This window comes from Hyperolius riggenbachi, chromosome 4, assembly GCF_040937935.1.
Source record: "Hyperolius riggenbachi isolate aHypRig1 chromosome 4, aHypRig1.pri, whole genome shotgun sequence".
NCBI classification, from domain to species: Eukaryota; Metazoa; Chordata; class Amphibia; order Anura; family Hyperoliidae; genus Hyperolius; species Hyperolius riggenbachi.
The window spans coordinates 69,774,064-69,792,900 of NC_090649.1; the positions used below are offsets into that span (position 1 = coordinate 69,774,064).

At 43.4% G+C, this 18,837-nt stretch overlaps 2 protein-coding genes across 2 annotated transcripts in view; one reads left to right on the top strand and one right to left on the bottom strand.

Moving 5' to 3' along the window:
* Window positions 1-14,102, bottom strand: part of LOC137504662 (adhesion G-protein coupled receptor F3-like) — a 130,332-nt gene extending 116,230 nt beyond the window's left edge. The window contains exon 1 of the mRNA XM_068233247.1: window positions 14,032-14,102. Within this exon, the coding sequence (XP_068089348.1) occupies window positions 14,032-14,102 (71 nt within the window). The remainder of the gene's footprint in view (window positions 1-14,031) is intronic.
* A 301-nt stretch (window positions 14,103-14,403) lies between these two features.
* LOC137504663 (serine/threonine-protein kinase SBK1-like) lies at window positions 14,404-17,422 on the top strand. The gene is made up of 3 exons (XM_068233248.1): window positions 14,404-14,521; window positions 15,519-15,721; window positions 16,826-17,422. The coding sequence occupies exons 1-3, from the start codon at window positions 14,404-14,406 to the stop codon at window positions 17,420-17,422; spliced, it is 918 nt and encodes a 305-aa protein (XP_068089349.1).
* Window positions 17,423-18,837: the final 1,415 nt, after the last annotated feature.

Consider the following 18,837-nt stretch of genomic DNA (forward strand, 5'->3'; position numbering starts at 1 on the left):
TTGCGCTTCAATGTAAAGTATATAATCACTGGCGTAATCGCTAAACAAAACTTGCAGGAACGTTTTAAAGTGAAAGTACACTGTAACAAAATTAAAAATTGAAAGGACCAATCAGACCATAAAACGCTAATCGCTACACAACCGCTGGCAAATTGATTACACTTTCTAAAATCGCTCCCTAAAACGCTCATGAAATCGTTTACAAACTGCTCATACAAAATGCTAGCGATTAGCGATAGCGTTTTGTAGTGGGTTCCAGGCCTGAGGCCTTGTTCACATTATAGGCGTTTTTGTAAAATTTTAAGTGCGGGCGATTTTCAAAATCGCCCTGAAAGCGCTTGTGCAATGATTCTCTATGAGTAAATTCTGTGTATGGGTGGTGGAGCACTCCTCAAATTCACGTCCGGATGTGCCTCGGTTAAGCCAGCCGCACTCTGGCTCATGTAAATGGAAGGAAGTAGAACCGGCACCATCCAAGGTAAGTATTAGCTCTTTTATTTGCAGGTAATCAATAAACAGCCATATCAGCGACGTTTCAGGGCAACCGCCCCTTTCTCAAGCTTAGCCGTCTATGAGCATTTACAAAATGACATACAGCATATATATATATATATATATATATATATATATATATATATACTCAGCATGAATGACAAGCGACCAATCAGCATTAAGCTACATTTCCTCCAATCACATAGTCCGTCCTCAATGTGGACCTGACAGGGAACTACGCTAGTCGTACTCCATTGGTGCGTTTGAAATGGACTCAGCCACACCTCCCCACTCACCAGTAGCTGGAAACCCGCCTCAGCTACGTTGCCAGGAACGCCTGTTAGCTGCCCACACAGGCCGCTAAAGCAGCGGACCTGATGGGAAACCGGCAAGCGTGACGTCGGAAAGCGGAGTGAAGCTCCGCCCCAACGTCTCCATGGCAACAAGACGCAGGAGCGGTTAATAGTCGCCCTGCGCAACGTGATGTAAACAAAGCCGTGCGGTGCGCCGGCCACTGAGAATAAACCTCCTATCCATACCCAAGTATCTCTGTCAAAGCACTACATTATATTAACAAAAATACATGCCTATCTATAACGTGGGCCACCACATAGACTGGAGGATAAAGGGACCTATACATATAAACAAATAAGTATATGAAATGAAAAAAACAAACAAACAATAAAAAATAAAAGATAAATAATGAAAAGAATATATATATATATATATATATATATATATATATATATACAGTATCCTAGGGTCCCATCGATATGACCCAAAACAACATTTAAAGGGGACAACTACTGCGCCTGCGCAGTACAGCCCGGCGGACGTCCGATGACATCATCGCGCCCGCGTGGGACGCAGAAGTGCCGGGCCTTGGAGCACAGAAGAGCCAGACCTGGCAGCCGGCCTGGCCAGGTCGGGTCGGCCACCGGAGACCACCGGGAGCCTACGGAGTGGCGGCGAGGGCACCTCCTGCCTGCCACGGGCTGGAGGAAGCCCCAGATAAGTGGATATTGATTTTTATTTTTTTACCCCCCTCTCTGAACCTTCCCTTTAGGGAATTGGCGGCTAATTCTTCTATCACAATTAAACCAGCCGATAAGGGCGGAGCGGTCATGGTGATATCGTAGTGAGATATTGAGACAATTGGCTGATTCTGCCACATACTTACCAATACCATCAGATCCATTGGTTGAAATCCAGAATAAGATCATTACAGAGGCCATTTCGGAAAATTTGATTGATGATAAATTAGCGCAATTTTTGATTCAGTCATACCCCATGACTCCAGTGATTTACATGTGTCCAAAGATTCACAAAATTTTATTAAATCCACCAGGTCGACCTATAGTCGCTGGAATGGACTCAGTACTGGCTCCTATTGCTAAATACCTGGATCAAGTTCTGCGACCTTATGTGGTGTCTCTAAAGTCATATCTGAGAGACACACAGATGTTTCTGAATATTTTGCAAAACATGTCTCCTATTCCAGAGGATTGCTTACTTGTTACTCTTGATGTAGAAAGTTTGTATACCTCCATTCCGCATGATAGTGGTATGGAGGCAGTGAGATACATGTTAGAAACAGCCTCCGATATGACTGTGAAACAGATACGGTTTATTTGTAAACTGTTGGAGATAGTGCTTAAATGTAATTATTTCAGGTTTGAAGACCAGTTTTACATGCAGCTGAGGGGTACAGCTATGGGGACGAATGTGGCCCCGTCCTACGCTAACATCTATATAGGGGAGTTTATGAGGAAATGTTTGCTTATTCTAATTCTCTCTTTCAGAAATATGCTTTACAGTGGTTTCGTTATATCGATGATGTTTTTTGCGTGTGGACGGGGCCACATTCGACCCTTGATGAGTTCATTCAATAGTTGATGATGAGATGTACTGATATTAAGCTTACAATTCATTGCTCAACGGAGCAAATAAGTTATCTTGATACTTTGGTGACACGCAAGGAGCAGAGACTGGTTACTGACCTCTATGTCAAGCCCACGGATGTGAACTCCCTGCTACATTTCGGGAGTTTTCACCCGTGGGCAACTAGGTCGGTGCCAGTAGGACAATTACAGAGAGTCAATAGAATTGTTGAGGATGAGTTAGTTAGGACACAGAGATTGGATGAAATGCAGATTAAGTTTGTTGATAGAGGGTACCCTAGTGAAATTGTGACAGCTGCACGTAAAAAGATTTCCATAAAGGATTAAATGAAATAAAAACGCAACAACGAGAAAAGTCCTTTAATGTTCTTAATTAACCATTAATACTTACCTGCACCTTAAGAAAAAATTTCCACACCATTATCCTCGGAAAAGGTCCCGCGTTATAATCTGTTATGTCCCACGACGACAGTATCCTCTGTCTTGCGATCTTCAGAAATACTTACCTGTACCTTTAAGAAAAAATACCCATGCCAATTGGAAAAGTTCCAACGACAGTATCCTCTATCTTGCGACCTTCTGTTACATTAATTGAAGACCTCTACACTCACCCGACACCACACACGCCACCCCCGACGAACTGCTCTCAGCTATAGTATAGCTGAGAGCAAAAAGCATCTTTAAATTTTGGCTCCAATGGTCCCCATTGGTTCCTTAACAGACTAATGGGGATCAGGAACCAATGGGGAGCCTTGGAGCCAAAATTTAAAGATGCTTTTTGCTTTCAGCTATACTTAGTATAGCTGAGAGTGTGTCTATACAGACGCATTACCGCTGGCTCCCTCTGCCCTTCCTGCCTCTCACACCTGTCACCCTCACCCATGCTGGCACCCATGGGTGCATTGGGTGCCAGCATGGGTGAGGGTGACAGGTGGGGGGGGAGGCAGGGAGAGACAGCGGGAGCCGGCAGCTATACGTCCACATAGGACGCATTCTAAGCTATAGTAACCGGCTCATTCATGAGCCGTTCTTTTTGAATTGAATCAAATGAATCAGCTCTGAAATGATTAATTCGATTCAATATTCATTCATGAGCCGGTTAGTATAGCTTGTGCTACGTACACACATGCGACAACGATCGTTCGTTGAGAACGACGAAAGAACTTTTAATTGATGAAAGAACGACCTAAGTAAAGTTAGTTTTAAAAGGTGTGTAACGATCTGATCGTTAGAACGAACGTTACATCACGTAAAGAAACTATTGCACCTGCGCATAAAAATGAGAAGTTTCACGGAGAAATTGTGAAATGCCCATGTCAAGCCTAGTACGAACGACCGTTTCCAACGATGTACTACTTTTGCAAACGATCGTCGTTGGTTAAAATCCGCCGAGACAGAACTTTCTTTTGTAGCGATTTGGCTCGTTCGTCGTTTGCCTTAATAGTCGGTGGTTCGTTTTTTGTAACGATCGTCGTTGGTAAAGATCGGGGAACGATCGTTACAAACGACTATAGTCGCATGTGTGTACGCACCTTTAGAATACGTCCTGTGCGGACGTATAGCTGCCGGTTCCCGCTGTCCTCCCCACCTGCCTTCACCTGTCACCTTCACCTAGGCTGGCACCCGGTGGACCCATGGGTGCCAGCCTAGGTGAGGGTGAGTGGTGAAGAGGCGGGGAGGACAGCGGGAGCCGGCAGCTATGCATCCCACAGGATGCATTCTCTGCTATGTGGGGGGCGGTGGAGATCTTCAATCGACTTAATTGAAGATCGCAAGATTGGAGGATACTGTCTTCGTTGAATCGTTTACCGAGGATATTGCCGTGGGAATTTTTTTTTAAAGGTACAGGTAAGTATTTATGGTTAATTAAGAAGATTAAAGGACTTTTTCATCGTGTTTTTATTTCATTTAACCATTTGTGGAAATAAGTAAGGGGTACTTTGTACCCCTATACTCATTTCTCCTGGGAGGGAGGTGGGCATCTGGGGGTCCCCTTCTTAAAGGGGACTCCCAGATGCCGCCATAAAACCCCCCAGGGAGTCGTTTCCCCAGGAGGAGGTGGCCGCCCCTCTTCCCCGGAGCCCCCCCATACCATGGACCATGTGGGCTAGTATAGCTCAGGGTGTGAAGCCCCAGTCAGCCGGGGCTTTGCATTCTGGCTAGCCCAGCCTGCATGGAGGACAAGGGGTTACAGAGGCTTGGGAGGGGGATCCCACGTTGTTGTTTTTTTTTAATTTACTATCAACTTTTTTTTTTTATGTTCAGAGTGTGGGAAATAAAAAAAAACGATGTGGGGTCCCCCCTCTGGAGGCTCTGTAACCCCTTGTCCCCCATGCAGGCTGGGATAGCCAGAATGCGGAGCCCCGGCCAACTGGGACTTCGCACTCTGATCTATACCAGCCCGCATGGTCCATGGTATGGGGGGGCTCCGGGGGCAGAGGTGGGCAAGCCTCCCCCTCCCCCCGGAGCCCTTGTCCAATCCATGGACAAGGGGCTCTTCCCCGCCTCCCTTGCCCCAGGTGGAAGCGGGGGCGACAAATCCTGGAGGGGGGGGGTTCATGGCAGCATCTGGGACCCCCAAGAAGGGGACCCCCAGATGCCCACCCCGCTCCCAGGAGAAATGAGTATACAACGAAAAAAGCATTTTATCAATCTAAATTAGCCATAAATACTTACCTGTACCTTTAAAAAAAATTCCCACGCCAGTATCCTCGGAAATGATCCAACTTATACAGTATCCTCCAATCTTGCGATCTTCAATTAAGTTGATTGAAGATCTCCCATGGCAATTGCCTATACTATACCTTAGAATGCGTCCTTTGGGACGCATAGCGCCGGCTCTTGCTGTCCTCCGAGCCTCCTCACCTGTCACCCTCACCTAGCCTGGCTATTAAACGGCAGCAAAGCAGGGCTTAAAATGAAAAATGATGTTCAAGCAGAAAAAAAAAAAGCAGGTTTTAAAACTATAAATTACGTTCAAAAGGTCTGCGCTGTTAAAACGACAAATATCGTTTTAAACAAATATCGGGTAGAAGGGGGCGCCATTATTTAAACGGCACCATTTTGTACGAGCGGATTACAGCTACGTTAATATAGACAGACTTCCCCAGCAGCAGCAGTGAGAGCAGCGCATGGAGGGACTCAGGCAGCTTCTCCTGTTATGCCAGCCTACCGACAGCCTAGAGCCAGCCTAGTTCGGGAAATCACCGCACTGCTATCGCAACTGGCAACATTTTTATGAATGAGCAGCCAGAAGTCTAAAATACAGAATGCTGTTTTTTCCCACATGGATTTTTTTTTACCGATCACACTTTTATGAATGATAGCCTATGTTTCACTTTGCTATGAAGGCTATCAATCACATGCTGCAGTTTATATACTAATGTCTGTTGATAAAACTGAGTAAGCAGCACTGAGGCTGGGTTCACATAAACATAGCGTGAACGGCTGCGTTTTATGTCATGTTTTGTGCTTTTATTTCGTGTTTTTACTGCGTTTTTGGTGCGTTTGCGATGCATTTTTTTCATGCATTTTGCGTGTTTTTAAATGCGTTTGCGGTTCGCATTTACAAAAGTATAGATATATAGATCAGTCATAGGGATGGTCGGAAATACCCATTTCCGATTCCGCTGAAATTCTGATTTCCGCCAATTTCAATTTCCATTTTTCTGATTTCCAGCCATTTTTTGCATCAGAAAATGAAGAAAAAAAAAAAAAGGAAACCAGAAACAAAAACAACTAAAAAACAGGAAAAACATAATCAGTCTTGTGATTGCCCTAAAATTACCGTGGTGATCTAATTTTTGCAGAAAAAAAAAAATCTGCATTCTCTGATTGGTCCAATGCTTCCAAGTTCTGTTATTGGGCTAAAATTACTGAGTTGCGGTAAATCGGATTTCCGAAATCTTATTAGAAATGAAGATTTCAGTTTGGAAATGCAGAAATTTTAACTCCGCAGAATCCGAATGAGCATCCCTAGTCAATCAGCCGACAAATCGCCTGATGTATGGCCACCAGGCTGCATTCACAGAGGGACGTTGCGGAGCTGCATTATAAACTCTTATAACACAGCTTACTGCACTGCAATGCTAATCCTATGGGACGTTCATAGACTCAGTGCAACGTTAGCCTCGCATTGCAACATTTAGCGTTATGGTAATGCACTGCTGCAGTGCCTTACCTCTAAACGCACAAGTTACCAGGTACCGGAAAGCGTACTTTTCATTACCTGTAGGCTCCATTGTACCTACTTTATTTTGCGTTGCGTTATAATGCTGCGTTGTGACTTTAATGTCACATTACAATGCAACGTCCAACTGTGAATAAGCCCTGAGGCTAAGTTCAAAGTGGGACGTTAAAGTCGCACGTTAAAACAACATTTAGGCCTCTTTCACCGTGCGACATTAAAGTCGCACGTTAAACCAACATGTAACGCAGAATAACGCACAGCAATGAAAAATCAATGGCCTGTTCACAGTGCACATGTTGTGTTGGTGTGCAACGCTGCACGTTAAATGAAAGTGCTGCATGCTGTGCGTTATACACTTTTTAGCTGCGTTAGACTGTTTGCACGTGCTCAGTAAGACTTGGCGACATTTCTCATAGCCTGCATTTTCTACTGTATATGCTGTATGCGTTGGTAGCGCTGCGTTGCGTTGTTATTTTGCGGTGCGACTTTAACGATGCATCAAACCGCAACGTCTTAATGTGAAAGTAGCCTTAACGCAGAATAACGCACTGCAATGAAAAATCAATGCCCCGTTCAAAGTGCACACGTTGCGTTGGTGTCTAACGCTGCACGTTAAGTGAAAGTACTGCATGCTGTGCGTTATACACGTTATTAGCTGCGTTAGATGTTTGCACATGTTCAGTACTGACTTGGAAGCATACTTTTCATTGCCTCTATTTTCTACTGTATCTGCTGTAGGTCTTGGTAATGCTGCGTTGCGACTTTTTGGTTGCGTTGTAAGTTTGCGTTGCGACTTTGTTGAATCAAAATGTAACGTCCTACTGCGATTCTAGCCTGAGTGTAAAAAAACAAAACAAAAGTGATGTAATTTGCCCCAAAAGAATGTCACAGACTGATAAGCACTACTTCCAATTAGGTTTCCTATGGCTCAGAAACCAGTTTGACAACCACCAGTATTTCATTCGTTTGTTTTATTATTTATTTAAAACCTTGTTGTGTAGGAGTGTTTACAAAATTGAAAGCAGACCTGACAAAAAAAGTGAAAAAAGTTTCTAAAACGAGTGTACCAGGTGTGCATGTTCAAATTCAAATGATATAACATTTCCCAGAAAATTGTAAATTCAGTAGAAAAACACTATTCAGGTTAATCTTTGTTTCTGGTGGTCTTCTGTTTAGACAATAATGGTACTATAAACAAACAAGATAGGTGTTAGCAAGGTAACTCCAAGTACATTAACATTTTGCATTGATACTTGGATGATACAATACATGAATGTGGTATCCTTTTTCCCTTTGCAACAATGTTTTCTTTTTGTCCTTGGAGTGCTCATGTTAACACCTAATACAATCACAACAGGTTCAGAGTGGTCAAGTTCTCTAAGTGATTAGCAATGCATGGTGGTAACACGCTCAAAGGTCAACCTCGTTATCCCTGGACAAAGGATGGCCTCAGGCTACTGTCTGAACTCTGCAATAAAAGTCTGATGAGGCTGGTGGGCTCTCACTCTGTTATTGCAAGCAGAACTTTCACTTGTGAAGACTTCTTGAGTAGCATCAAGACCTCATTTTTACCCAACTTTCTGGACTGGAGAAACCTTTATAACCACCCAGAGACATCTGTAGATCATATATAATCATTGAGATTCAATCCTAAGGTAAGCCACTTTAAATAAAATCTGGTATGCAGTTTGTATGGGCAGTAGGCATCTAGACTGGGATTTGGGATGGAAAAAAAACTAAAATGAAACTTGTAATGAGGGTTATGGGAGTTTCTATCAATTTTTTCTTTTTTAAATATTGGCCTCAATTCACTAAGATCATGCTGGAGATAATAAGGCAAGAGAAAACTTACCGCCACACAGTAAAGGTGGCCATACACTGGTCGATTTGCCATCAGATTCGACCAACAGATAGATCCCTCTCTGATCGAATCTGATCAGAGAGGGATCGTATGGCTACCTTTACAGCAAACAGATTGTGAACCGATTTCAGCCTGAAACCGATCACAATCTGTTGTGGTGGTGCTGCTGCCCCCGCCCGCATACATTACCTGCTCCGCCGGCGCGACTCCAGTCCCCCGGTCACCGCTGCTCTGTCTGCGCTCTCTGGTCTCCAGGTCCGGCATGCCTCACTTCTTCTAGCCCGGCAGGAAGTTTAAACAGTAGAGGGCGCTCTACTGTTTAAACTTTCTGCCGGGCTAGAAGAAGTGAGGCATGCCGGACCTGGAGACCAGAGCGCAGACAGAGCAGCGGTGACCGGGAGACTGGAGTCGCGCCGGCGGAGCAGGTAATGTATGCGGGCTCTATTGCGTCGGTCGTCGGGCACTCGAACGCCGCTGGCGATGCGCTCTTTATCCGCGGGCGATCGACTGTTATTTTCCGCACGATCGACGAGATCGGACGAAATGGAATCGAAATTCGGCGTGTAGCGTGAACGATTGGCAGCAGATTCGATTCCAGTGATCGATTCTGCTGTCGAAACGGGCGCAAATCAGGCCAGTGTATGGCCAGCTTAAGAGAGTTATATTATCTCTTCATTCCTTAAGTTACCTCCTCTGTAGTTAAGTTACCTCCTCTGTAGTTAAGTTACCTCCTCTGTAGTTAAGTTACCTCCTCTGTAGTTAAGTTACCTCCTCTGTAGTTAAGTTACCTCCTCTGTAGTTAAGTTACCTCCTCTGTAGTTAAGTTACCTCCTCTGTAGTTAAGTTACCTCCTCTGTAGTTATTTTCACACGCAGTTAATAAACAGCCTGTCTTTAACTCTGGAGTTATTTTAAGGATTGAAGAGTTAACTTAAAGACAGAAGAGATAACATTAGGTTTGCCTGAGGTAAAATGTTTCCTGAATACTACATGCCTTATCACCATGGTAACAACTCTAGAAGAGTTATTAACCACTTTACCCCCGCGCGTACGGATTTCTCCGCCCCTTTTTCCATCCTTTCACCCCCAGGGACGGAGAAATCCGTACTCTGCGCACTCCCGCCGCTGTCCGCGCTCCCGCTCGTAAACACGCTGCCCGGCGCTAGTAAACACGCCGTCGCCCGCTCGCCCAGAGATCAACGAACGGGAAAATCCATTCCCGTTCATTGATCTAAGCCCCGCAATGATCTGCTGCCGCTTGGCTGAGCAGCGCGATCATTGTGAAAAAATAACAAAGTCCCAGCCTCTTTCTACTTCCTGCAAGCGTCCGGAAGGACGCTTGCAGGTCGCATGAAACAAATTGGTAATGTTGCCATCTTGTGGCCAAATAGTAAAACTACACCCTAACCATTTTTTACACAAACTTGTTTTACACAAAAAATTAACTCCTTACCTCCCACACTCCCCAATTTTTTTTTTTTTTGTAATTAAAAAAAAAATAAAAAATTTACAATTTAAAAAAAATACATAAATAGTTACCTTAGGGACTGAACTTTTTAAATATTTATGTCAAGAGGGTATAACACTGTTACTTTATAAACTATGGGCTTGTAATTAGGGATGGACGCAAAACTGAAAAAAATGCACCTTTATTTCCAACTAAAATATTGGCGGCAAACATTGTGATAGGGACATAATTTAAACGGTTTTATAACCGGGATAAATAGGCAAATACATTTCATGGGTTTTAATTACAGTAGCATGCATTATTTAAAAACTATAAAGGCCGAAAACTGAAAAATATTTTTTTTTCACACATTTTTTCCTATTTTCCCATTAAAACACATTTAGAATAAAATTATTCTTGGCATAAAGAAAGCCTAATTGGTGGCGAAAAAAACAAGATATAGTTCATTTCATTGCGATAAGTAATGATAAAATTATAGACTAATGAATGGAAGGAGCGCTGAAAGGTGGAAATTGCTCTGGTGGTCAGGGGTTAAAACCCCTCAGTTGGGAAGTGGTTAAAGACAGGAGATAAGCTTAGTGAATTGAGGCCAATGTGACTTACATTTATAACAACTGAAGTGAGAGGGATTTGGAGGCTGCTATATTTATTTCCTTTTAAAAACAATACCAGTTGCCTGGCTGTCCTGCTGATCTTCTAATACTTTTAGGCATACATTTGAAATCGGCGCTGGGAGACTTGGGCACAGGATCCAGCTGGTATATGGCTGATCCTGCTTCTGCACAAGTCCGGGCCATGTTACTTACTATTCCCCCTCCGGGCCGCCATGGATAGTGGGGGAATGGATATAATTTGGCTTCCAGTGATTGCTGGAGGCAGAATTGTTGTTTTTTTTAGGCCTCTTTCACAGTGCGACATTAAAATCGCACGTTAGAAAATGTTTTAACGTGGACAAACACACAGCTATACTAAGTCTGTGCGACATTCGCAGTGCACACGTTGTGTTTGTGTGTAACGTGTAGTATTATTAGAAAGTGCTGCATGCTGTGTGTTATACACGTTATTAGCTGTGTTGGACTGTTTGCACATGCTCAGTAATGACCTAGAAGCATACTTTTCATTGCCTGTATGCCTACTGTATGCAATGATAACAGGGCATAGAGTTGCGTTGTTAGTTTGCGTCGCAATTTTAATGTCGCATTAGAACGCAACGTCCCACTGTGAAAGCAGCATTAAGCAACTTTGGCTCAGTCTTCTGACTGCACCGACGTTACTGAGTGCTGCTGTAGATGTGATTTCCTTTATAGTCTATGGTGGCACCGGCTGTGCCCAAATCTAGCAGCGCTGAAAAGCACTGCTCCCACTCTTAGCCGTAGACCATAAAAAAGCATGTAGCAGATCAGGTGTTTCGGATATTATTGTCAGATTTGGCAAGATTAGCCGTATGCTTGTTTCTAGTGTTATTCAGACACTAATGCAGCCAAATAGATTAGCTGGGCTGACGGGCAACTGCCATTGTTTAAAAGGAAATGCATTTTATTTTTACTTCAATCATCCTTCAAGTAAAATAAAAGGTTAGATACTTAGTAATGTAGTGGGAAGCCTCTTGATAGTCTAGCACAGGGGTGCTCATTAGGTAGAACACGATCTATCGGTAGATCGCAAAGTACATCTCGGTAGATCCCGACCACACTACATTTTCCATTCTGTATACAGAAGCGTGCTCCTAAAATTGTACATAGGTAGATCATTTAAAACACCACTTTCCACTGGACAAATAACTTTTTAGGTAACATTTTCAAAGTTTGAATTTACAATTTTTTTGGGAATACAAAATGCTCCAGTTTATAAGACGCACATAGGTTTAGAGCAGGCCTGGGCAAAATTTACGTGGCCCGGGCCGCATTGTGCAGACCGCGGGGCACATGTTTGAAATTCTAACCTCCCTCCCTCTCTCTGGGCCATATGCAATTCACTTTTTCACCTGAGTTTTCTCCTAGGTGATATTTTTAAACTTGTCAATAAAATGCCTTTTAAGCCCCCAGAAGGCAAGAACATGCTCAAAATAATTTTGATAGTACTTTTTAAGCAACTTTTTGGTACTTTTTTAGTTGAAAAGTACCAAAAAGTTATTTAAAATCAAAGATGAAAAATGATCTCCTAGGAGAAAACTCAGGTGAAAAAGAGAATTGCATATGGCCCTCTGTGTGAAAAGTTGCAAGTGGGCAGCAGGGGATTTGAAACTTGCCTCTCTCATCTATATCCCGCTTTGCATCTCCATGGCAACAGGGCGTCACATGACGTGACATCAGGAGGTGCCAGTGTATTACACGCTGGTGCATCCTGACATCACGCCATGTGATGCCCTGTTGCCATGGAGATGAGCAAGGCGAGTTTCAAATACCCCACTCTTTGCTCGCAACTTTTCAGAGGGCGGAGGAAAGGAAGGGAATCTGCCACCTGTTGGGGGGAATGGAGAAGCAGCACACCAGCCCATGGGTTGTAGTTTTCCCAGCGCTGGTTTAGAGGGATTTAAAAAAAAAACACTAAAGGGGCCCATACACTCAGCCGATTTTCTGGCCGACCGATCGATCCCGATCGATTGCAAATCTGTTGGCCAATCGACCGATCGATGGCCGATTTCGATGGATTTCCATCGAACTGGCAGGGTGGAAAATTTAGGTCGATCTGATGAGATTGCTTATCAGTTTGCATTGGCCTTAATAGAAATCTGATGTCAAAAAAATGCCATCAGCTCGAATTTCAATAGATTTCAAACTGAAATCTATTGGAATTCTATCCTGGTAAAAAAATGTTCTAAAAACGCATCAGATAGATCAGACGCATTTCTTATCTATCTGCTGCCAATCTGACGAGTGTATGGGCACCTTAAACCTGGTGCATCCATGGTCCAGTAAAGCCTTGTAGATGTTCTACCCAAATTATTGGCCACGTATCCTTGTGCGCACTTCTGTCCCCCCATGCCTCCTCCACTTCCCCTGAATAAAGGCAGCGGCTGCACGGGCTACCTAATTGATCTAAACCTGCAACAATCAGAGACCTCTCCTTCCTCTCACTGATCCCCTAGCGCCAGCTTCTGCTTATGACGCGATCAGTAGAAGCCGGCACTAGGGGAGCAGTGAGTAAGGAGGAGGGAATCTCTGATTGCTGCCGGCTCCGATGGATTAGGAGAGCAGTGTTGGCGCTGCTTTCATCTACTCAGAGGGTGCGGAGGAGACCTGGAGACAACACAGGGAGTCCCCAACATCGTGGCTGGATGGTTTGTATTGATAGGCATTTGTAAGTCAGAAACTCCCACATATCAGGTCCAGCTTCCATGTGTTCCTCGCTGGACAGACATGGGCCCATATATGCAATTAACTTTTTCACGTGCGTTATCTCCTAGTTGATCATATTTCATTTAATGAAAATAAATGTTCAGCACTTTGCAAATGAAAAACTATCATATTTATTTTTTGGTATTTTCTTGTTTTGCTGTTGGTTTACCAGGCATTCTATTGACCATTTTGAATATATTGCCTAGGAGGAAACTGCATATGGGCCATGGTTAGATAATCAGGCCTAGAATGTTGAGGTTGGGTTCACATATGACAGTGTAAAAAAACTCGCATTTTAGGATGGTGCGCTTGAGATTTTCTATTTTTACCGCGTTTTGCGTGTGTGCGGTTTGCTAATGGAAAACACATGAGTTTTGTTTGCTTTTTTTTTTTTTTAAATGTATGCAAATCACTAGGAAGATAACAGGAAGCGGAAACGCATCAGAGATTTTAAGGTTTAAAGGTTATTTTGCTGTTTATCTTATAGAGCAGAGAGGAAGTTCTAACTTCAGGTCCACTTTAAGGCTGCCATATTTATTTCCTTGTAAAAAATGACGGTTGCCTGGCTGCCTTGTCGATCTTGTGGCATAAGTAGTGTCTGAGCTAAAACCCTGGAACAAGCATATGGCTATTCCAGAAAAAACGGAGTCAAAGTACCTGATCTGCTTATGCTTGTTCAGGGTCTATGGCTAAAAGTGTTAGAGGCAGAGGCTCAGCAGGGCTGCCAGGCAACTGGTATTGTTTGAAAGGAAATAAATATGGCAGCCTTTACATCAGTCTCACTGTGGTTTCCCTTTGAAGATTCCAACCTCTGCAGGTTTCTGCTGTACAGAATTCTGTTCCAGTTTAGTCATCCGATGTCTGTAGGTTTCTGCATCCAGCTTCAAGCAGGCGTACTTTACAGATCGATAAGACACTGATAGTTCTACCTACATTTAAATGTAATTTATAAACTTTATTAGTAAATGGGTAAAGTGGAGATTCTTGGGCCAGAAAGTACTTTCCATATTAAAAGGGATTGTGTCAATAGTAAAAGAATGATAAAATGGGAATAGACAAGAAGTTGTGTACATTAGCATAATTAGATTTTTTTTTTTTTTAACATTTTATTTTCTTACTAGGTAACGTGACCCCATAACCTCGTAGCTTCTGACCATGGAATCCCTGGAGAGTGGTATGGCCATGAGAGAGTTCCCTCTGTGCTATAATGTCATCAAGAGGCTTGGCCAAGGGACATATGGACAAGTCCTACTTGTACAAGACAAGCTGTCAGGTAGATATACAGAAATTGTGAATATGAACCTTTTCGCAAATGTTTTATGTTGCTGGAATTAGCCAGCAAGCTCACCATTCTTCCTGAACTCGTTGGGAAATGAACTAAAATCTTTGGCCTATACTAGCTGTGTTTTTTTTTTTGTTTTTTTTTCAATTTCAGTCAAAGTAAACATTTTAAACCTTTTCCTTTCATTGGCCTGGTGCACACCAAAAACTGCTAGCAGATCCGCAAAACGCTAGCGTTTTTTGAAGCGTTTTCTTATTATGAAGAGTTTTGCTAGCAATTTGCGGTTTTTTGTGTAGCGTTTTTTACTTAGTGAAGCGTTTTTGGTTGTGTTTGTGTAGCAGATTACAGTTGTTACAGTAAAGCTGTTACTGAACAGCTACTGTAACAAAAACACCTGGAAAACCGCTCTGATCTGGGGTTTTATCAAGCGGTTTTCCTATACTTAACATTGGAGGCAGAAACGCATCTGCAAACCGCAAAAATGCTGCAGGAGCCACGTTTGCAGTTTGCTAAAAACCTCAAACCGCTTGTGTGCACCATCCCCATTGAGATATATTAGCCAAGCGTTTTCACAGGCGGCAGCGGTTTTGAAACCGCTGCCAAAAATGCTTGGTGTGCACCAGCCCTGATTCAGCTGAAAAATTAACCAACTGAATTTCACCTTGAAGGGATTTGATTGGTCCATTTTAAAGCTGCATACAAAATATGCATAATCATGCAACAACCCTGGTGTCCACACAAATAACAAAAAGTAAATGTTGGTTTTATTAAGGCCATATGAAAAATGCAATGCATAAGAGAAAAATTCACTACACTAATCAGTTAACATGTTATAGTCAAAATATAGGAGTGCTCAGTGAAATTCTCCCTCTCTAGTGAGTATGATTAAAATAAATGTTCAAATTCTGTTTAGGAAGGAACAACCCCTCAAAAATCTTAAAATACTGTCTATGTAGTAGGTTATAATGGTTTCCTCCTTTGTATTCAGGTTACCCATTCGCAATGAAGCTCCTAAGGAAGGACAAAACCAACTTCAGAGCTTTCCTGAAGGAGGTCTTTATATCCACATCACTCTCTGGTTATTCTGACGTCATCACCACCTTCCCGATATACAACATCACAGAGGACTACTATGTCATGGCCCAGGAGCTTGCCCCTGCCGGAACACTGCACGACCTCATTTATTCAAAGGTAAGCTCATTACTAGGTTGAGGTTCTATGCAGGACTGGCCTTAGATTTAACAGTGCCCTGAGTGAGACAAAACTTTGGTCCCCCTCCCCAACTTACGCACACACTTTCTTTTGGCAGATCTATTGCCAAAGATCACAATGCCACTGAGTATTAGTTTTGGGTAGCCAGATGTGTCCCCAAATATTAGTCAGGTATGTCCCAAATAGTATTAGGCAGCCACATGTGCCTTCCAATAGTATTTGGTAGCCAGAAGTGTGCCCCCCCCCATTAGCCAGAGATAACTCTTGTATTAGGTAGCTAGAGGTGCCCCATGTATTAGTAGCCATAAATACCCCTAGTATTGGTAGCCAGTTGCCACCCCCACTATCAGTTCCGACCCCTGTATAGGTAGCCAGATTTGCCCCAGTATTAGGTCACCCCTGAGAATAGGTAAGCAGGTGGGCTCCCCCAGTGTAGGTACCAGATAGGCTTCCCTCCTCTCAGTAGTGTACTAAAGTTCTGCATAGAGATGTTACTCACCTCACATCTCAGCATTCCAAAACTGGAAATTCTCCATCAGCCCTGGATTCAGAGTTCCCTTTACTGCACAGCAATGTCTCTGAAAAGTAACACCACTATAGCCAAAAAAATGGGATGCTGGATGCAGGGCTGATAAAGAATTTTTGGTGCTGAGATGCGAGACATGTAACCTCAGCTGTGCACCAAAGCTCCAACACTGCAGAAGGCAGAGGGGCTGGCATATTCTTTTGGAGGCTCAGTGTTTAGCAGCAGAGATTCACACTATTTGGGGGGCTGAGCTTCACATGAATCGGGGGGCTGATCTTAAATACACCCCAGAGCACCCCTTAATAATATGATTGTGGTGCCAAGTTTCCGCTCAGGTTGCTTAGGGTAAAGGCCGGCCCTGGTTTACAAATGTGTCCTAATTTAGTAACAGATACTGTCTGGTCACGTTATGGAATGCAGAGCAAAATTTGGTGAATGGCTTTGATAACCTGGACTTCTGTAGAGCCTTTGACTTTAAATAAATAGCACTTAAGAACATGGAGGATTTGTTTATTGCATTTCATACTTATAATTTTATCAATCTATTTTACCTTTAGGCTGGCATTTCGGAGGCTGCTCTTAAACGTTGTGCCACCCAACTGTCCTGGGCTCTGGACTACATGCATAGTAGAGGACTGGTGCACAGGGACCTCAAACCAGACAACGTCTTACTCATGGACAAAGACTGTTACAATATCAAACTGAGTGACTTTGGCCTCACTGAGAATGTCGGCACCCTCGTTTTTGCAATGTCACACATCATTCCATACATGTCCCCAGAACTGTGTGCCCTCCAGGACCAGGACTGCCTGATTCTTCACGGAAGTGTGGATTCATGGGCATTTGGAATTCTCCTCTTTGAGGCTCTTACAAGAGTCGTTCCTTGGAGTGAAGCTGTGATGGAGGATCCTTTCTACAGGAACTACATTGATTGGCAGAAGAGCGGCTTTGTCATCCCACCACCATTTTACTGGAAGGGATTCACAGAAGAAGCCCTGATTATGTTCAACGGCTTCTTCTCACATGATCCCTTGTTTCGGGCTTCTGTTCTTTCTGTCTATCGGTATGTTCACAGTCCTTGGAAGATAACAGGCCATCCAGAGGCCAAGCTCACAAAAGAGGAAGAGGAGGAAGTTGACATAGTGGGGACTTAGGACACTGAATATTGAATACTGGTCCATGAGTCAGACTACATAATAGGTCTGGAGAGAACCCATATGACCAGGTCATGGTGGTGATGGATAATCCTTGTGGTGATTACAGACTGTGGATCTCACTTCAGGATATATAATTGTGCAACAGCCCAAGCTGCGACTTCACAATGACCTAGGATCCTGGTGGCCGGAAATACCAAAGAGATAGTGTGTGTGTGTGGCATCCAGAGGGCTCTTCTAGTGTACTGTAAGTATTGTTTCAAATGCATAAATGTAAAGACATGACAGTTGTGACATATGTCATTACTGCTCCACAATTAGTCAAATACTCTGTACACGTTTCAGACTATTTTTGAGGATAATAGCATGCATCGCTAAAGCTAAGTAATTATGGTTAAGAATAATGGACTTGTTTTTTTTTTTAACTTTAACCCTTTGTGGAAATAGATAAGGGATACATTCATAACCATTTCACCTGGGGGGGGGGGGGGGGGGGGCAGGTATCTGGGATTACCCTTGTTAAAAGGGATCCCAAATGTTACCATTAAAGTGAACCCGAGTTGAGAAATATATATGGAGGCTTCCATATTCATTTCCTTTTAAGGAATAACTGTTGCCTGGTTGTCCTATTGATCCTTTGCCTCTAATACTTTTAACCATAGACCCTGAACAAGGATATGCAGTTCTTGTGTTTCTGACTATTGTCAGAACTGACAACATTAGCTGCATACTTGTTTCTGGTGTAATTTAGCCACTACTGCAGCCAAATAGATCAGCAGAGATGCCAGGCAACTAGTATTGTTTAAAAGGAAATAAATATGGCAGCCTCCATATCACTCACCTCTGGTTCACTTTAACTACCCTCAAGGCTCCCAGCCCTCTACATCACGATGGGCAGATTCGACCAAGATACAGATCTCTCTCTGATCAAATCTGATCTGAGAGAGATTTGTCAGCTTCCCATACATTACAGGCTGATTCCCAATCGATTACAGCATGAAATCTTTCACAAATTGGCCTAGTGATGCTGCCTCGTCGCCTCCGGGGCTGTCCCCCCAGTGTAAAAAGTGCCCCTCCAGTGTCCATTCATGAATACTTTACGTGTTGGCCAGGGAGGAACTTCAGATCAAATTCGGATGAACTACGAATGAGTTTCATTCAGATTTCATCCTCTAATTAGTGTGGCTAATTGGGTGCCTGCAGGGGGGGAGGGGGAGTGTTAAACAAACCCAGCAGCCTTTTTCTTTAACCCATCCCACGCTGCGTTGCAAGCTGTGGTCACATAACTACAAACACTTCCTCCTTCCGGATTGGAGGAAGCATCATAAACATGTGCTGCGGCACTTGGAATGCAGTGTGGGATGGGTTAACCTCCCTGCCGGCCAATTGTTCTGCGGCCGCGGGAGGTTTTTAAA